Source organism: Danio rerio, chromosome 17 (assembly GCF_049306965.1).
Source record: "Danio rerio strain Tuebingen ecotype United States chromosome 17, GRCz12tu, whole genome shotgun sequence".
In the NCBI taxonomy this organism is placed as follows: Eukaryota; Metazoa; Chordata; class Actinopteri; order Cypriniformes; family Danionidae; genus Danio; species Danio rerio.
In genome coordinates this window covers 5,046,433-5,067,025 of record NC_133192.1, presented here as the reverse complement: position 1 = coordinate 5,067,025, position 20,593 = coordinate 5,046,433, and the positions used below count along the sequence as shown (strand labels likewise).

At 38.7% G+C, this 20,593-nt stretch overlaps 1 protein-coding gene across 2 annotated transcripts in view; it reads left to right on the top strand.

The window, feature by feature from the left end:
• Window positions 1-20,593, top strand: part of plcb1 (phospholipase C beta 1) — a 174,358-nt gene that overhangs the window by 26,603 nt on the left and 127,162 nt on the right. For both annotated transcript variants that reach the window (XR_012393186.1, XM_073928037.1), the window contains exon 3: window positions 9,487-9,555. Coding sequence is in view for 1 of the 2 variants with exons in the window: in XM_073928037.1 (XP_073784138.1) it covers window positions 9,487-9,555 (69 nt within the window). In the remaining variant the exon portion in view is untranslated. The remainder of the gene's footprint in view (window positions 1-9,486; window positions 9,556-20,593) is intronic.

Below are 20,593 nucleotides of genomic sequence, written 5' to 3'. Positions count from 1 at the left end.
GATAATAATATTTCCATCCAAATTATTATTATGTTCAAGTCTTTCACATAATATTTAATTACAATATTTAATTATTATAACATTTAATCAATATAATATTTAATTATAAACATATTTCAAACATTTCCTGTTTTGCTTATTTATGATGTAAAAATATGATAAATTAAAACAAAATGATGAAAAATATGAAAGTAATAAAATAAAACTTAACAAAATAAATACTAGCATTATCATTTTATTACTTTATTAACACAAAATAATTTATTTTATTTTATGCTTTTTTATGAGAAAACCATCACAATGCTATCAAATCTGAAATCTTTTTTTTTGTATTTAATTACAATATTTAATTATTGTAATATTTAATCATATTTATATTCCAAACATGGACCTGTTTTAAATGTGTATGAAGAAAAAGTATAAATTAAAATAAAATGTAATAAAATAAAATAAAATGATTAAAAATATGAAAAAATAAAATTTAATAAAATGCACACTAACCTTAATATTTCATTAATAAATAATAAAAATGTATTTATTTTTTACATTTTCATGAGAATAACATCACAATTATATCAAATGATTTAATATTATAATATTTAATAAATATAATATTTAATTATATACATTTCTAATGTTTACTGTGTTGCCTATTCAACCTTTACAATACAATAGCATCCTGTATTATAATGCAAAGCGGGTGACTTTTGACTTAAATCGATATTTCTATATTTGGAAGCACTGTGGGCCTTATTATGAACGCTCACTTTCAGGCATTGGATTATTGAATATTAATATTGAATAACATTACAGAGAGTTTGAGAGTCATTGTGAGTTTGAGAGCATTGGTCTCATCATCTTTCTGAGCTTCCTTCTGTTGCCATGGAGACGCTGAAGCGCATTATTCACAGCCATCCAGATACTCACTGTTATCATAAAGATCCTATAGTCATATGAAGAGGACAAAAGCACAAAACTACCCTGAGATTGAGGCTTTTCTGACTTAGTGCATATATCTGTATATAATATACAAGTAAACTTTCTTTAATCAAAATGCATTGAACTGAGAAGCAAAATGGCATGGCATTGTTATTTTATGCATGTTTTTTTATTTTATTTATTTTTATTTATTTAGTTTTATTTAAATTTTTATTTATGTATTAATTTATTTAAAATGAGAATAATATTGACAAAATGTTAAGTATTATTGTTTATTTATTTAATTTAATAAAAAAAATATTACAAAGTGTTATTTATTTATTTATTTATTTGGTATTTTGATGACTTTGCCATTAGAGTCAGAAAATAATGTTTTTTTAGTTTTGAATTAATATTATGTATTATTTCTCTTTTTTTATAATGCATTTTTTTATTTTATTTTATTTATTTGAATGTATCAAAATTAATTTAGTTTGTCTAATTAAAATTGATTTTTTATTGATTTATTTTATTTAAATTAAAATGACAAGTATTATTCATACATTTTCTTTTTGGCTTAGTCAATTTATTAATCTGGGGTCGCCACAACGGAATGAACCACTGATGTGTGGTATTAATTTTTTTTTAAATCTATTTATTTGGTATTATTATGACTGTCAATGGAGTCAGAAAATAATGTTAATTGTTTATAATTAAGATTATTTTTATTTCTCTTTTTTAAATTAATTAATAATAATTTATTATTTTTTTATTTAATTTTTTTTTATTTAAATGTATCAAAATTGGGCAGCAAAGTGACACAGTGCCTAGCACAATCACCTCACAGCAAGAAGGTCACTGGTTCGAGCCCCGACTGGGTCAGCTGGCATTTCTGTGGGGAGATTGCGTGTTCTCCTCGTGTTGGCGTGGGTTTCCTCCGGGTGCTCTGGTTTTCCCCACAGTCCAAACACATGCGCTATAGGTGAATCGAATAAATTAAATTAGCTGAAAGGGCATTCGCTGCGTAAAACATATGCTGGATAAGTTCCGCTGTAGCGACCCCTGATTAATAAGGGCACTGAGCCGAAAAGAAAATGAATGAATGAATCAAAATTCAATTATATTTATTAAAAGGGATTTTATTTTTGAATTTGTTATTTTATTTTATTCAAAATGGCAAGTTGTTAGGTATTATTTATTTATTTATTTATTTATTTATTTATTTATTTATTTATTTATTTGGTGTTATTATGACTCTGCCAGTGAAATCAGAAATTTTATGTATTTTTTTAATTAAGATTATTTTATTTATCTTTTTAATTAATTAATTAATTAATTAACTATTATTCTTTATTTTATTATTTGTATAATTTTATTATTTAATTTTATTTTATTTGAATGTATCAAAATTAAATGAGCTTATGTTTAATTACCTTTTATTTTATTTTACCATTTATTCTTGGTTTGGTTTTAGAATCATTTTGTCATTTTACTTCTTAAATACGTATATTTTGATTTAAATATTTTGATCTTTGAACTGGAAAACTAGGCTCCTGAAAGTAAAGAAGGTCAAGGTGCTCCAGGATTGGCCAGCCCAGTCACCAGACATGAACATTATTGAGCATGTCTGGGGTAAGATGGAGGAGGCATTAAAAATGAATCCAAAGAATCTTGACTTGAGGCGACACGACTTTAGTCAGGTAGTGTAAATAGATATGAATGTATCTTAATTTAATAATATTTTTATTATATTGATTATTATACTGGAAAGCAATACAAAGAAAAACTAAATAAAAAAAAATTTCTTCCTCCATTGTTGTTGCATATTTGACGTTTACATGATCAGAAAGTTCTCAAACTCAATGTACTTGTGCGTCTTCTCATTGTAAGGTGTGATCAGTGTGTATGTCAGCATTGTGTAGTGTGTAGTATTATCTGTGTAGTGTTTGTATTTCAGAGTTATCAGCCGGCCTGAAATAAAGCTGATTAGAGCTGAGAATGACCTTGTGGCCTAGTGAATGTTGAAGGAGACGTGCGTGTGTGTGTGTGTGTGTGTGTGTGTGTGTGTGTGTGTGTGTGTGAGTGTGAGTGTTTTGTCTGCTGTATTTGTGTTTCAGGTCAAAGCTCTGAACAAATGACACCCAGCGTGTCTTTATATAATCTACTGTTCACAGAAGTATGTCACACTCACACACAGACACACACACACACACACAGAAATAAGTGTGTCAGGAACGGGCGCCGACTCTAGGACACCCGAAATGAGTTTCAGGAATGAACAGGGGAAGAAAACGGAGAAATAATTCACAGCAGCAGACTGATTTTGACATTATAATTGGCTGTTTTGAAACATCAGATTGAAAAAGTGTGTAGTTTAATCACCTTCAGTCAAACTATATGGATTTATTGAATGGCTGATGGCGACACGGTGGCTCAGTGGTTAGCACTGTGACCTCACAGCAAGAAGTTCGCTAGATCGAGTCGAGTAGTCGAGTAGCACCTATAGTGCATGAGTTTGGACTGTGGGGGAAACCGGAGCACCACGCCAACATAGGGAGAACATGCAAACTCCACACAGTGGGGGCTCGAACAAGCAACCTTATTGCTGTGAGGCGATCGTGCTACCCACTGTGCCACTGGGACGCCCTGGATTTTTTCAGTTATCTAATAGTTTCTGTCTCTTAGTATATATATTATATGAGAGGCTTGCTTTGTTTACCAATTAAGTGGATCGATTTAAATAAAAGTGTAAAAGGAATTATTTTTATTTCATATGTTAAGTTTTATGATTCTCCAAATATAATTCAGCATTAAATCCGCAGATTTATTTTTACAAAACAATCTAATTATTAATTGTTAAGAAATATATATATAAAAAAAATGTCAGCAAATTCTGTCTGGTCCAACTAACAACACATTTCTTTTATCTTTGCCATGATGACAGCACTTAATATTTGACTAGATATTGTTCAAGATACTAGTATTCAGTTTAAAGTGCCATTTAAAGGCTTAAAGGTGCAGTAGGTGATCTGCCAAAATGCTAACCGCTTAGCATAATATCTTTGGACAGTGGGGAGGGACTGTGTTTCAAAGCCACACCTTCTGAAATCGCAAACACGTGCACCGAGGCAGGACAGCAGACAACCTATTAGCTCATGTCATTCGCAAGTTAGAAATGCAGTTAGTGTTTGGCCGGCGGCGTGCAGGAATTTCACTTATTACTAATGCCGAGTTCAGACTGCAGGATTTTCAAAGTAGTCGTGTCACAGATGTTTTCACACTGCATGACTATCTGGGCTAGCGTTTTGTCGCTGCTTTGTTTACACTGTAGGCTATATTGGAGACAGGGGCTTTCACATTCATGACTTTACTATAGAAAGAATCACCGACAACTTCGTCCAAACTACGTCTCACAGCCAAAAACACGTAGTATATCTTTTGTTATTAACTGCATAATGAGAAAGAAGCCTTTAATGGGGTAGAAAATGTGCATATTTGCTCACCTGGGTTTGAAGTGAATTAACAATTTCTCCTCAACTTTTTTTTTTACTTTCTGTATGAAACGTCAAACAGACATGGGTGTTCCTGTGAAACCTTCTCTAGTTTTTCCTCCATTTCTTGGGTCCAAATAAACTGAAAATGAGTGCTTTTAATTTCTCCCCCAACCTCCCGCTGGCCTGCGTGTACACACACACTAGAGAATGCCGCTCTCTCATTGGCTGTAGGTGATCGCCGATTTTGTTTTCAGTCAAAACTCATTTCACACATGATTTTTTTTTTCGCCGACAGCTCCAGATATTTATCACGTTAAATATCTCACAGGCATCTGCGACTTATCTGCGATTCTCTCAGATCGCGTCTTTGAGAGTTCATACCGTGTAATTGTCACTCACGTTGCACGAGCACCGATTTGATTTCAGGCATTTGTCAGTGATTTCGCAAAACCTGTCGTTGAGTCAAAATCTGAGCTAAAATCATGCCAACCCAAGCTCATTTTGGAAACGTAGCCCCCGCGGACGTTTCTGGAAACCGTAATTTACGTGGCCAGAGGTACGTACGGCCGCGTTTAGACGGTGCGGGGCGTTGTGGCACCGCTCCGCTCCTCCTCTTCGCGCTCGCCGGCCGACGGCTCGCCTCCGAGTGGAGGGCTTTCCCGATGCAACCTGTTTGTCCGCTTAGCTCACAGCGTTACGTTGGCGGAGCGGAGGCCTCGGAGGAAGAGGAGGAGCCGGCTGCGGGGACGACGACCGGGATCGAGTCCGGGGAACAGCCGTTCCAGAAATCAGGTAAGGTGAAAAACAGAATCCGAAAAATAAGGGCGAGAACGCGGTCGAAATCGAAGACGAGGGCTTTTGCTTTTTTTTTTTGCTTTTTGGACGGCTTTTGCAAACCTTCGCTTGGGTTTAGGGAAGGAGGAGGAAGAGGAGGGCGGCCGGGACGGCCGATCCGGCGGCTTTTCGCGTGAGAACAGCGCAGGCACGAACGGCGCGCTCCCGAGAGGCGCCTGAGACGCGAAAAAGCGCGCACAGCGGCCTCTCGCGGATCCGCAAAAACAAAAACCGCTCGAATACGTACCTCCCGGGACGTATCTCGAGGTCCGCAGAAACGTCCGCGGGGCTAAGTTTTCACAATGAGCCCGGGTTGAATCATGCAGTCTGAACTCAGAATAAGCCACACCTACATGCTATTGCAGAGTGAATATTCATAGTAGCATGGTAAACAGAATAGGGAGACTGTCAGTGTTCAAAACTGACCCAATGTGAAAATAAAACCTCAGCTCAGTAAAGCAGGCTACGTGGAATAGCGCTATTTACTGATGTTTTGTTGATAAACTGAATAAAAATCAACATTATCGATGCTGTAAAAGGACATTATGAAGCTGAAAATAGTCACATTAGTCTTTCACCGGAAGATTTCAGTGGCTGAACAACACTTCTGTGCATATAAGTCATTCATAACAACACACTCTACATCATCTTTGGGGGTGCTAAAACAGAACATAACCTGTCTAACAGTAATACTTAAGCCATGGTGTCGTCCAGCGTGCTAAACTAACTCCAACATTGATTCAGTATTTTAAAAAGTTTCAATTCAGCATTTGATTTTGCCACGACTGTGACTGTCTCGTGTGCACGTGTCGTGAATGTGCGCGTTCATGCAGGTATGTATGCGCTAATGGTGGATATGCATGAACAAAGATGCGCGGAAGTCTAAATCTACATTTGTTGACAGTTTTAGCTGCTTATCGTAATTATGGGAGATGCCGGCCTGACAATATTTATTTGGATGAACATTGTTTTTGTTATATTTCTTACACCGAATATAAAAATACATATAAACACATTTAGATCATTTACTTTATCAGTACTATTGGACTGTGAAGAGACTTTAAACCAGCACAACAAAAAAATGTTTCCGAACACAACAACCTACTGTTCCCTGCTCTGTTAAACATCATTTAGGATACTATTGAAAAAGAAAAAAAAAATCACAGGAGGGTGAATCATTTAGACTTTATTAGTACACACATATACTAGAGCTGCACAATTAATCGTAAAAAGATCGCGATCTCGATTCGACCCCCTAGACCAGGGGTGTCAAACTCAATTCCTGGAGGGCCGAAGCCCTGCACAGTTTAGTTCCAACCCTGCTCCAACACACTTACCTGTAGGTTTCAAACAAGCCTAAATGACTCAATTAGTTTGATCAGGTGTGTTTAATTAGGGTTGGAACTAAACTGTGCAGAGCTGCGGCCCTTTTGGAACTGAGTTTGACATCTGTGCCCTAGACGATCTTAATCCAACATTTCTACGATTCTGCCAATCATATTTTTAAGTTCAGGAAAGAAGCAATGGTGGCTGCACAAGTCTTTACATTGTTTTACATACGTTGTTCAGCAACGGGGACACCTCCAAATGGTGTTGAAAGAGTCACATGCTGTATTTATAAGATATAATTCACCCCAAAAAGGTCATTTCTGTCTTCATGTAATGATGTATTTGCGACCGCAAATTCGTGACGTGAGCTGACCGTCAGCTGTTACCACAGAGAGAAGTCTACTTTAGCAAACAGAACCTGCACAGGCTGTGAATAACAGGTAATAAAGTTGTAAATAACATTCAATTTGTGGCACAGAGGGATTGTTTGGGAGCCGTGCGGGAAGTAGCAGTGAAAATGCAACCGAAAGCGTACACAGTGTTGCCAGATGTAGCTGACTGATTCCAGCTCAAAAAGTATCCAAAACCGTCCGAAATGCAAAAAATACCCACCCAGTCTTCTGTATTCACGAAAATCACGTCAGTGACAGATTTTAAGCAGAAAATTACAGATTGTAAGCATATGTCTCAAACTCAATAACTCAACATCAGAATTATCCAACCCAGGCTCATTCTGGAAATGTAGCCCCATGGACGTTTCTAGAGACCGCAAAATACATCCGGGGAGGTACGTATTTCTGCAATTTTTGTTTCCGCGAGAGGCCGCTGTGCGTGCTTTTTCGCTACTCGAACACCTTTTATGAGCACGTGGCATTCGCGCCCATGCTGTTCTCCGGTAAAAAGCCGCCGGAGGCCACTGTCGAGCGACCGTCTGTCCGACTGAATGACTGACTGGATGACTGAACAATTGACTGGGCGGCAGGCCAATTGGCCGACCCAGCCACCATCCTCCTCCTCCTCCTTCTTCCCTAAACCCAAGCAACGATTTACAAAAGCTGTCCAGAAAAAAAAAGTCCTCGTACGGTTTTGGCCGCGTTTTCAGATTACGCCGCATTCTCGCCCCATTATGAATTCGCTCGCTTTATTTTTTGGATTTTGTTTTTTGTCTTACTTGATTTCTGGAACCACGTTTCCCCGGACTTGAACCCGGTCGTACGCCGCAGCCAGCTCCTCCTCCTTTGGGCCTCCGCTCCGCCTACATAACACAACGAGCTAACCGGACAAACTGGTTGCGGCGGGAAAGCCCTCCACACAGAGGCGAGCCGTCAGCCCAGCCGGCGAGCACAAAGAGAAGCGGCATCACACTGCCCCATAGTGTTCACTTAAAAAAAACTAAATGCAGCCATACGTACCTCCATTCACATAAATCGTGGTCTCCTGAAACGTCCGCGGGGCTACGTTTTCAGAATGAGCTTGGGTTGGAATTATCATCAAGGCAAGGCAAGGCAAGTTTATTTATATAGCACATTTCATACACAATGGCAATTCAAAGTGCTTTACATAAACAAGAATAAAAGAAACAAGTAAAATAAAAATAAAAACAAATAATAAAAATGCATAAAAACAAAACAAAATATAAAAACAGGTAAAATGTGATATGAAAGAATGAAGAAGAAGAGAAAAACATGATAGTGCAATCTGTCGGACGCAGCACAGTGCTCATTCAGCAAAGGCACAGCTAAACAGATGTGTTTTCAGTCTTGATTTGAATGTGCCTAATGTTGGAGCACATCTGATCATTTCTGGAAGCTGATTCCAGATAATGACCAGGACAAATCTGAAGCCTGTTCAAGTCCACCATTCCAAGTCTATACAAAATTGAGCATTTTAACCAACAGTACAGCTACACAAATCCTATTGCTTTACCACTCATGACCTTTATTTTACATCTACAGAATCATGAGAAAACTGTGTTTGTTTTAGGCAAAAAAAAAATAAAAAAAATGCGATTCTCATATTAGCCAGAATCGTGCAGCTCTAACATACACATACACCCACATATATAAGGGATGTCACAGCAGGACACTTCACATGCCGTGTTTCCGTGTTTCACAGATTGTTTGTGGAGCAGATGAGGGCATCCAGAGTTTACTGATATAGAAATGACGCTCTATTTATATCCTCCAATGGTTGCCGTGAAGCATAAATGAGTATAAAGAGCAAATGCCTCTTTGTTTAGTTCCAGCAGAGTTGTATCTCAGAGCGCCGTCAGCTTGGGTTTCTGCTTTTCTGCTGTCAGAGAGCATATCTGTCAGCCGCTTCATTACACACTGCAGACCGCTCTGGCCTGCATCATTTACACTGCTGGAAAGAGCACTGAAAAATCATACTCAAGTAAAAGTACCATAACCTGCCAAAAAATGTAGTGCAAGTAGAGTGAACACTACTCAAAGTAGGAATAAAAAGTCACAATGCTGGAATTTCTAACTTCTATACAGTACTTTGAAAGATATCGGTGTTCCAATAGTGGCTGGAAGGGCATCTGCTGCGTAAAACATATGCTGGAATAGTTGGCGGTTCATTCCACTGTGGCGACCACTAATAAATAAGGGTCTAAGCTGAAGGAAAATGAATTAGTGAATTTTTAGTTTACACCACTTGTAATTTTCCCAGGAATGTATTTATAAGGTTGTCATTGGATTCTCTCTGTGATCTGCAGCAGCTGCACGTGTGAATTAGACTCTGTGTTTAATTATTCATTCTTGATTTTTCCGTCAGTGTTTTCTCTGTCAACATGCGCCGTGACCTCATCTGACATCTTTTGTGATATTTAAGATAATATTGATTGTGTGCTGTAGCGTGAAATTGTTTTTGTGAGCAGTGACACCAACTCTGCCCCTCCTGCTTTCAGGAAACTGATCTGCTGGACATCAGCTACATTAAAGATGCCAGAACGGGGAAATGCACCAAAACACCAAAGGTAAGACCGGTGGATTCAGTAAATCAGGCTGTGTTAAAGGGAGAGTACAGTTAAAGCTGAAAAAATCCTGTCATCATTTACTCAGCATTCACTTCTTACAATCCTGTCTTGCACAATATATATATATATATATATATATATATATATATATATATATATATATATATATATATATATATATATATATATATATATATATATATATATATATATATATATATATTAGTGCTGTCAATCGATAAAAAAAATTAACTAATTAATCACACCTTTTTAAAAATATTAATCGCGATTGATCGCATTTAAAATAAGGAAATTTGTAATTTTGGCTATTTAAATGTAAAATTAATGGAAACGCAAGACAAAAAATATTTAAATTCAAAATATAATTGTTTAATAGAATTTTTGTTTAACTTGTAACACAGATTTCTTCATGTAAACAACATACAACATACCCACAATAAACCATCAAGATCCTGGCTTGACAGCCATATTTATTACAGAAATAAAAACACAGGCATGTTAATGACATTTAAATTTCAAAACAATCAATGCCAATAAAGAAAACGTTGATCTCCATGTTGGATTCTAAGTGGACTGCAAAAAAATGCCAAAATACAGGCATTGCAGATATGGAAAATGAAAAATTATAATAATAAACTATAGAATACAAACTGTTGCACTCACTGTAAAATTTTATTGCTGTGAGTTGAGAACATTAGTTATAGAGTAGAAACAATTTAGCTTAATCCTTCTTTACATTCATCCAGTTCCTAAGACTAGGAGTATCCTGCAAGTGCACAGAGACTCCCAAATGCCCGCAAATGAATGATAATTTCTTGCTAACCTTTTCGTTAAATACATTGCACACCCCTGATATTGCTGCTGATATTGATATTGGTGCTGATATTACTTAAATATATCACGGCTATCAGCCAATCAGATTCGAGAACCAGACAGAACTGTTGTATGTATATATATATATATATATATATATATATATATATATATATATATATATATATATATATATATATATATATATATATATATATATATATATTGGATTTAATGCAATTTTTAAGGTAAGGGGTTGCAAACAATTTATATAGGCTGAATTTAAACAATCAGGAGTGTTTTTCCCAAACAACGACATAGCTTGTGGCTAAACTATCTTAGTATGATGCATTATTTGGCAAAAGAACAATGTAGTGATGAGTGTTTCCCAAAACACAGAGTTTCTCAGTCTGACGTTTTTTCCTATTCTTGCTGAGAATTTCGGTAAAAGTCTGCAGATTTGATGTGGAGGCTGAAGTATGAGAAGGAGCGCTATCCTGCTGGAGAATTTGCCCTCTCCTTTGGTTTGTAATGTAATGGGCAGCACAAATGTCTTGATACCTCAAACTGTTGATGTTGCCATCCACTCTGCAGATCTCTCACACACCCCCATACTGAATGTAACCCCAAACCATGATATTTTATTCACCAAACTTGACTGATTTCTGTGAGAATCTTGGCTCCATGCTGGTTCCAGTAGGTCTTCTGCAGTATGTGATGATTGGGATGCAGCTCAACAGATGATTCATCAGAAAAATCCACCTTCTGCCATTTTTCAGTTATTATTTGTTGCTCATACAACTGGGAGCGGTGATTAGACTTTTGTCAGGTAGTGTATATATAATTTTGAATAATGAATCATTGTTGTCTTCATTTTAACAGTGTTTTGCATAATTTTAAGTACATTGTTATAATGTAAATGTGACCTAACAGTTGGAGCAAATGCTTGATAAAATACCTCTGTAAACCACAATGCTGTAAAAATAGTGCATCGCTGTCAGAAATGAATGCATGTAGAGCTGTATGGCTGTCCTCCTCCTGGGCTTGCGTGTGTTTATCAGGATGTCCTTGTATGAAGCATCGTTCACCTTTACTCCGGCAGCGTGCTCTGTTTCCCAGGCTCTATATAGGTTAATAGCAGTGCTGGGTGATAAGCATCTCTGGATGAGGGTAATGGTCTGTGCAATCTGGTGTGCAATGGCCACAGGCAGACAGACTTCTGCACCCACGCTATATCTGGACCGCTGCCGTCTAAATCTGGAGCCTGTGGGCTGCGGGTCTCCCAGGTGAACTCTTTCCTGACGCTCACCGCCGGATTTGTGTCTGTGAAATGAAAGAACAAATGCAGTGAAGAGCGGTGTCATGCGTTACAGCCGTTGATTTCTGTCGGCTTGTTGTGCTGTGAGAAGAAATGCATGGGTTTATTGTCAATATATGCTTGAGTTTTGTTTATTTTTGTAGTATAAATGTCTAAATAAAATCATCAATATCCAGCTATAAGACGTAAATATTAGGTTAGGCCACCAGTAGGTATGGGTATTGTTAAGGTTTTAAGGGTATGACTACTTTTATCAATACCACTTATTAGTTTGGTACTTTAACGGTTCTCTTTTTGGTACATTTTGTAATGTTTTTAATGTAAAATAAAGCAAAACCAATAATTGTAAAACAAATAAATACAAATTTTTCCGTAAAAGAATGTACAATGGTTTTAAGGTTTATTACTCTCAGTTTTTAACCTTTTTTCTTCTGGAGAAAAATCAACATGTTTACCTTTTGTGGCAGAAGTCAGGATCTTTCTTGGTTTCTTGTGCTCCATGCAGTTGAAAATACCCTCTTTTAGCTGCAAAAATGCAGTTAAATAATCATATAATGTGTAGGATTTTTCATTATCACATTCTCCTAAATGAGTCACCGCTGTTTTGGGAGTTAACAACGTAAAAATAAGCAGTTTCTTTTATAATTTCTTCATAAGAATAGTTTAGTATTAGGCCATGGGCATTGCTAGACATAAAGCTCTACTGGTCTACTGGTCTAAAAAAAATAATATATATATATATATATAGTTGAAGTCTTCCCCCCCCCCCCTTTTTTTTTTCTTCTTTAAATAAATATATCCCAAATTATGTTTAACAGAGCAGGGTAATTTTCACAATATGTCTGATAATGTTTTTTTTTTTTCTTTATTTCGGCTAGAAAAATTATGTTTTTGAATTTTTTAAAAGCCATTTTAAGGACAAAATTATTAGCCCCTTTAAGCAATATATTTTTTTCGATAGTCTACAGAACAAACCATCGTTATACAATAACTTGCCTCATTACCCTAACCTGTAGAAGTGTCTTGAAAAATATCTAGTCAAATATTATTTACTGTCATCATGGCAAAGATAAAATAAATCAGCTATCAGAGATGAGTTATTAAAACTATTATGTTCAGAAATGTGTTGAGAAAACCTTCTCTCTGTTAAACAGAATTTGGGGGGAAAAAATAAACAGGGGGGCTAATAATTCAGATTTCAACTTATATTTTTTTATATATATATAAAATAAGAAAGTATATATAAATATAAATAAGTAACATTATGATTGTTATTATACATATTATTCTAAATAAATAATAGAAAGTAATCCTAAATGTAACTGGGGAAAAAATGGAAAGACAAAACTGCAGTGATGCTAAGATAATTTAAGAAATCTTTTGCATGATTATTAATTATATTACAATAAAATTCTATAGACAATTCAATAGAATAATCAGCCGGAATCATCTGAGGTGAAGTGACGCGACCACAAAATCGTGTCTTTATTTCTTCATTTTAAGCAAAAAAAATTGCGACTCTCATTTTAGCCAGAATCGTGCAGCTCTACTACACGATGGAACAACTCAATGGATACTCTGGAGCGCAACATCGAGCAACAAGCTGCAATAACAGCAACTCTTTTGAGCACAGAGGTACGCAAAAATGCTTGTCAACATGATACACTGGATAGCGCCGACATCATCGACGCTAAAGAAATAGTAAACCTACTTATACCGCTGAAAAGGGCCATGACTCTCCAGGGCTCGAAATTGCGACCATTTTGGTCGCATATGCGCCCGAAATTTTATCTATGCGACCTTAAAATATATTTGGGTGCATTTCTGCGAGTGCTTAAAATTGTTATGTGCGACCAGTTTTTACTGTAAAATGTTCACCACATGCGCGGATTCGGGAGACATTCACACAGAATGCATCTCTGCACTTGCAACGCGCAACGCAGCGCTCGGGAATGGTTTAAAACAGTTGTCATGTCAACTTGCTGCAGTAAACAAATCCAAGTCCGTAATGCATGCCCCGCCTTCACGCTCTTCTTATTGGCCCACTGCTCTAGCACTGAACACGAATGATTGGTTAATATCAGCTGTCAATCACTCAGTCAGCGCTTCTGGCTTTAGGATGACAGAGAGCTGCTACCACGAAAAATTGTAAAGCGCTGAAGAAGAGAATGAAGATAACACTGACAGATTTTGTTTTAGAAACCATGACATCTAAAGTTATAAATACTGGAACATCTTGGTAGTGATCACGTGCTGAATGTTAATCCACTATCTACACTTTTCTAAGAGTGGATAAAAGACTCCGTTGGCTTCCGTCCGCTATGAAAAGTCCGTGGGATGGAGTTTTCAGGTAACTGTTTGCCCCATCAAGCACGAGAGCTTCTGTTTAATCCTTCATATAATCGACAGATGCTGTCCGCCATGCAAGGGACAGCTATATGTCAAATTGAACACCACGTACACCATCGCGAACGGGCTTGCATTGAGTAAACTAATATCGCTACTCATAAAAATAAACCGGTATTGCTATTAACATGTATGCATATAATAAGCTACAATATGTCAAAAGCATTAGTGCAATATCAGACAGCACTTGTGAGAACAGCACAGTTATACCGTTAACAGATTCATTTAAGTGCGTGCAGGGCCAGTGAGCGCTCCGTGTATCTTTTGCTCACTCAGTTCTGTTATAAAAATCTATTTTCTTGTGATAACAGGATTTCGTTGAGACATATTTTCCTCACGCTTGCATTTATATATATATATTTTTTTGCTTGTTAGTTTGATTATTGTTGATTTCAAATACAATAAATATGTTTGTATAAAACTTGTAGTAACGGTGCTCATAATTGGTGGGTGCGACGAAATTTTGGCTGATGCGCCAACATTTTTAAAGTTAGGAGCACCGGTGCTACCAAGCAAAGAGGTTAATTTCGAGCCCTGCTCTCCTGTGTGATGAAAAGACGGCCACCCTGTCACTCATCATGCCCAACATGAAGACAGCCATCAATAAAATCCTCTCAGACAGATACACAGAAGTTCAGGATTATCTTATAGTACTGCGAGCATCTGCAGCGCGAGGATAAAGAATGAGCCTCCTCCATTTGGCCTGCTTACTTTCTCTTTACTTTACTTTTACTGTTTACTCCTTTATTTTGGTGGAGTAAGGAAAAGGTTGAAACTCACTCCATTGAAGACATCCATGAGCCTACATGTTTAATTTCGTTTAAAGATTTGTTTCTAAATTCAGTTCTAATTACCAGCAAATGAATAAATGAACATAAGGAAGTGTGGTCAAAAAACTGAATTATGTAAACACACGTCCTGTTCTTATGCTGGCTGATGCAGACATCTCCAAAACCTCACAGGTGGAGTTTTACAGCGTGTCTCTCTCTGTCTCTTCTGACCACAGTAATAAAGCATCTTGTAGAGCGTGTGTGTGTGTGTCATGATTGAGAGTGATTCTGGGAAAGCCAGTGTGTTGGTGTCACAGAGAGCTGAATAAATCTTTTAGTGGCGCGTTTATATGAAGGCGTCCACGAGCCACAACAAACCGTCCATCCACCTTTAGATGTAGAGGTCGAAGCCATTTGGGTAGACTGAAAATGAGCTGCTGGGTGATTCAGAGAGAGAGAGAGAGAGAGAGATTTGATCGATTCAGCCACTCTGCAGCCAATAAAACATAACGCCCGAGAAATCATATTAAAAACTCATATGGCATACAGACGCTTGCGTTTTGGATTGATAATTGGCTGTTTGTGGTGGAGCTGAGAGTCGTTCAGAGTGTTGTGCTTACTGTGTGGATCATTCTGCTGAATGTATTAAAAACTGACTTGTGACTTATATAACATGCTGTTTTTCTTTATTGCATTGATGTGATGATTGATCTGAAATTAGTATTTTAAATAATATTAAGAAGTGCCATTTATCATAGTAGATGATGGCTGGCTGGGTCAGTTGGCGTTTCTGTGTGGAGTTTGCATGTTCACCCCGTGTTGGTGTGGGTTTTCTCTGGGTGCTTCGGTATACCCCACAGTCCAAACACATGCTCTGTAGGGGAATTGAGTAAGCTAAATTGGCTGTATTGTATGAGTGCGTGTATAAGTGTGTATGAATGTGTATGGGTGTTTCCCAGTATTGGGTTGTGGATGGAAGGACATCCGCTGTGAGAAACATGTGCTGGAATAGTTTAATTTTGCTGTTATGACCCCTGATGAGTAAGGGACTAAGCTTAAATAAAAAAAAAAAGAGGAAATATCCAGTGAGCGGCAGTTCTGTGAGCGCAAATGTCTTGTTGATGCCAGAGGTCAGAGGAGAATGGCCAGACTGGTTCCAGCTGATAGAAAGGCAACAGTAACTTAAATAATGACTCATTACAACTGAGGTCTGCAGAAGAGCATCTCTGAACACACAACACGTGCAACCTTGAGGCAGATGGGCTACAGCAGCAGAAGACCACACCGGGTGCCGCTCCTGTCAGCTGAGAACAGGAAACTCAGGCCACAATTCACACAGGCTCACCAAAACTGGACAATAGAAGATTGGAGAAACGTTGCCTGCTCTGAGGATCGTGATTTCTGCTGCTACATTCGGATGGTCGGGTCAGAATTTGGCATCAGCAACATGAAAGCATGGATCCATCCTGCCTTGTATCAACGGTTCAGGCAGGTGGTGCTGGTGTAATTCTATGAAGGATATTTTATGAGAGGGTGCTCGCTGCAGAGCCATTTGAGGAAAGCTGAGCTCCAGCGAGGGGGAGCATGAGCTGTCGCTCCTGCTCCTGTAAGCTGTTTTAATGCGTACACCAACCCCACCCCTAACCCTACCCCCAGTGACATCACTCGTAGAAGAAGCGCAAAAAAGGTGGAGCTCAAGCTCAAACTCCCCCTCGCTGGAGCTCAGCTCTCCTCAAATGGCTCTGCAGCGAGCACCACTTGTATTTTATTGGCACACTTTGGGCCCATTAGTACCAACTGAGCTTCATGTCAACACCACAGCCTACCTGAGTATTGCTGCTGACCATGTCCATCCCTTTATGACCACAGTGAACCCATCTTCTGATGGCTACTTCCAGCAGGATAACGCACCATGTCATAAAGCACAAATCATCTCACACTGCTTTCTTGAACATGACAGTGAGTTCAACTGCGTGATGCTATCATGTCGATATGAAGCAAAATCTCTGAGGCATATTTCCAGTACATTGTTGAATCTATGCCACGAAGGATTAAGGCAGTTCTGATGGCAAAAGTGTATCCAACCTGGTACTAGTATGGTGTACCTAATAAAGTGGCCGGTGAGTGTACATTACAATAGAAAACAGCAACTTTGAATTTAAAACATTTTCACAATTTTACAGCTTTTACCTGAAGCGCTTCATCAAATAAACGCAGCACTGATAATATAAACCAATTGAAAAGGAAACATATTTAATCTCACGCCAGTTTATGGCTATTCAACAGACTGTGCTGTTCAAATCTTTTGGGTTTTGTGGGTCTCCAAGGTGCAGCTTTCTGTTAATTGCAATCTGTACAACTTCATACAGGAATCTGAATGAGATATTAATCACCAGCACGCAGAGACCAGGAAAAACAAGAAAATCCCGCTGCTTTTGATTGAAATTGCCTTTTTATGTCCGCCATTAGAGCCGTGTTGTTAAGTGAATAGAAGATGTTGTTGTGAGTTGTTGTAAAGCAGTTTTTTTTTTCCTCCTTGTTTGTTCACTGTTCTTCACAACAGTGGTCTGTTAATTACCCCACCGAGAAAGCAAAGGATAATGAGCTGCTTATGTGCTGCATGTATGTGATCAGATCGTGTCAGTAGTGTCTGGTTTACATTTATCCATCTGTTGAGGATCCTGCTGTTGGTGATCACCACATGCTTTGTGTTACTGGTATATATGCACATTATTTATGCCCACATTTAAAGTCCCCATGAAATCAAAACTAACCAACCCAAGCTCATTCTGGAAACGTAGCCCCGCGGACGTTTCTGGAGACCGCGATTTACGTGGCCGGAGGTACGTAAAGGCCGCGTTTGTTTTTTTTCGAGCGAACGCTGCGGGGCGGTGTGGCGCCGCTCCGCCCCTCCTCTTCGCGCTCGCCGGCCGACGGCTCGCCTCCGAGTGGAGGGCTTTCCCGACGCAATCAGTTTGTCCGCCTAGCTCACAGCGTTGCGCCGGCGGAGCGGAGGCCCCGGACGAGGAGGAGGAGCCGGCCGTGGTGGACGACGACCGGGATCGAGGAACAGCGGGTTCCGGAAATCAGGTGAGACGAACAACGGAATTCGACAAATGAGGGCGAGAACGCGGCGGGATCCGAAAACGCGGTCGAAATCGAAGACGAGGGCTTTTGCTTTTTTTTTTTTTTTTTTCCCGATCCGGCAGCTTTTCGCGCGAGAACGGCGTGGGCTCGAACGCCGCGCTCCCGAGAGGCGCCCGGCCGAGACGCGAAAAAGCATGCACAGCGGCCTCTCGCGGATCCGCGAAAACAAAAAAACGCTCGAATACGTACCTCCCGGGACGTAAATCGCGGTCCGCAGAAACGTCCGCGGGGCTACGTTTCCACAATGAGCCCGGGTTGAAACTAACATATTGATTTAGTTAGCTCGCATTGCTAGTTCTGTGCTGAACAATTCATCTGCGCATGTCATTAAGAAAATCAAACAAAAGAGTTTGGTCTTGTATTCTTTAATCTGAAAATGCACTTCCTGTTTGTTTTCAGTTAAATTCTCAGATTAGGGCTGTTTCTCAATATGCGTTCTTCAGCGGTCTTGCGTCCTCGTGTTCTCGTGAAACGTCAACATCAGCTGCCTAAGTTCAGTTCCAATACTCAAGACCGCAAGTACGGAGGACGCATGAAACTTCCCGGATGTGATCTTGATATCGAGGACGCACCCATGCAGACTTGAGCACCGAACTCGCTCTGGAAGTCTCAGAAGTCATTGCGACTGGAGGTGGGAAGCGCAGCATTTTATCTAGATTTATTATTAAAGTTTATAGATATGAATTATTTACCTCAGGAGATTCCCTAAATGAAACGCTGAAAGTAAACATTACCATGGACATCTTAATAAAGGAATAAACACATTAAGGGTGTTTGTTTGCTAAAATTCGTATTAAAATCTGTTTTATTTATATTGTGCAACATACATTTATAATGTTTTTATGCAAAGTATATATTTTGAAAAGTGGAAAAACAATAAATCATTGTATGAAGGCTGTAATGTTTAAATAATTTACCATTTAAAACACGTGAAGGTCATGTGACCATCAGGAAGAACGCAGCATCTCAATTCTCAAAGGATGCATTCTCTGCCCTCGCGGTCTCCTGAGTTCGTTCTTCCGAGGAAACCTGGCAAGACCGGTCTCCACAAGAACACAAGTCCGTTCTCTGCGTTCTTGGAATTGAGAAACAGCCTAGGTCTGTCTGAGGTTGTGGGCGTGGCTAACACACTTAACCACTCATCCTCCAGCTGTCAGTGTTGACAACAAACAGAAATGGTGAGGGGGAGGAGTCTGTTAGGTTGTAATAACTCTCCCTAATCCTTTTCCCTCATCTTTCTGAATTAAATGCCTACTTAACTACATCCAATCAGCTCACAGTAGAAAGAAACAAGCCACGCCCACTGCCACACCCAAAGTCACAGTTTCCAGTTCGTGCAGACTTTAAAGGGCTCCAATTTAAGACCTGTGAAGTTTCAGCTCAAGATCCCCATCAGATCCTTTATTTTACCCTGATGAAAATGTCGATTTTTGCTGGTCAGAGTGAATTATACAAACCAGGCTCATTCTGAAAACGTAGTCCCGTGTAGGTTTTTGGAGGCACGTATTTTTTTAGTTTTTATTTTCGTGAATCTGCGAAAGGGTCGATGTGTGCACTTTTTCGCATCTCAAATGTCTTTCGCAAGTGCCGTTCGCGCCCGCGCTCTTCTCACGTGAACCCACTTGAGGCCGCTGTCTTGACTGGTTGACCGGCGAATCGACTCTCCTCCTCCCCTAATGTTACAAACCCCTGATGTTAATCTACAGGATAGTGGGGTTTGACATTTATTTAATAAAAAAATATTTATATAAACAGTGAATGAGTGCAAAAGACAACCAAAGTAATGCCAAAAATGTGTGCTTTTGTTTACAATTCCCAAAAGTGAACAACAACAACGAATTAATCAAAAATAAAGAAAAAGTAAGTAAGACAAAAATATACTATTTACAATATTTACAACACTGAGACAAATAAAAGACGGGAAAAAACAGAAGAGCTGGAAGAAGGGACGCGGGCGGCGCTAAAGAAATGAAAAGAACAAAACCCAAACTAAATCTAACTCCCCAGAAGCATCTAGCTAACTAACTATGGGAAAAACAGTATAATTAACACGCAAAGATCTTCCGAGTTCTAACTATCTACTCTATCTATCTATCCAAAAAGTACAAAGGGTGGTGCTCGCCCCTAACCTAGTGTACTAGCCAACAGAGTAGTCCTAAGTGTTGCAATGTATGTCACGTGACCTTCTTACCTGTCTGCTTCATCCAAGCCTCGTAAACAACAATAAACTGAGAATGATGTACGAATAACAGACGGATAACGTGCACACAGAAACGAGCAACAACAAAAACACAGTTAGACGGGTTATTTCTAAACGCACGCAATAAATACAAACAAGCGACAAAAGCAGAGAAAGAGAAAAATGCATGGAAAGGACTAGCGAGTGGTCTGACGCGTGCTTTTATGATGGTGGTCTTTACTTATTGGATGTGACATAACCGGGGAGGAATGACTGACAGCTGAATGGACCAATGAACGGAACCTGAGAATACATGAGAGCAGATATGGGAGAACAGAGCGAGAGTGAGAGTGAAAACACAGAGAATCAGAGCACAAATAACAC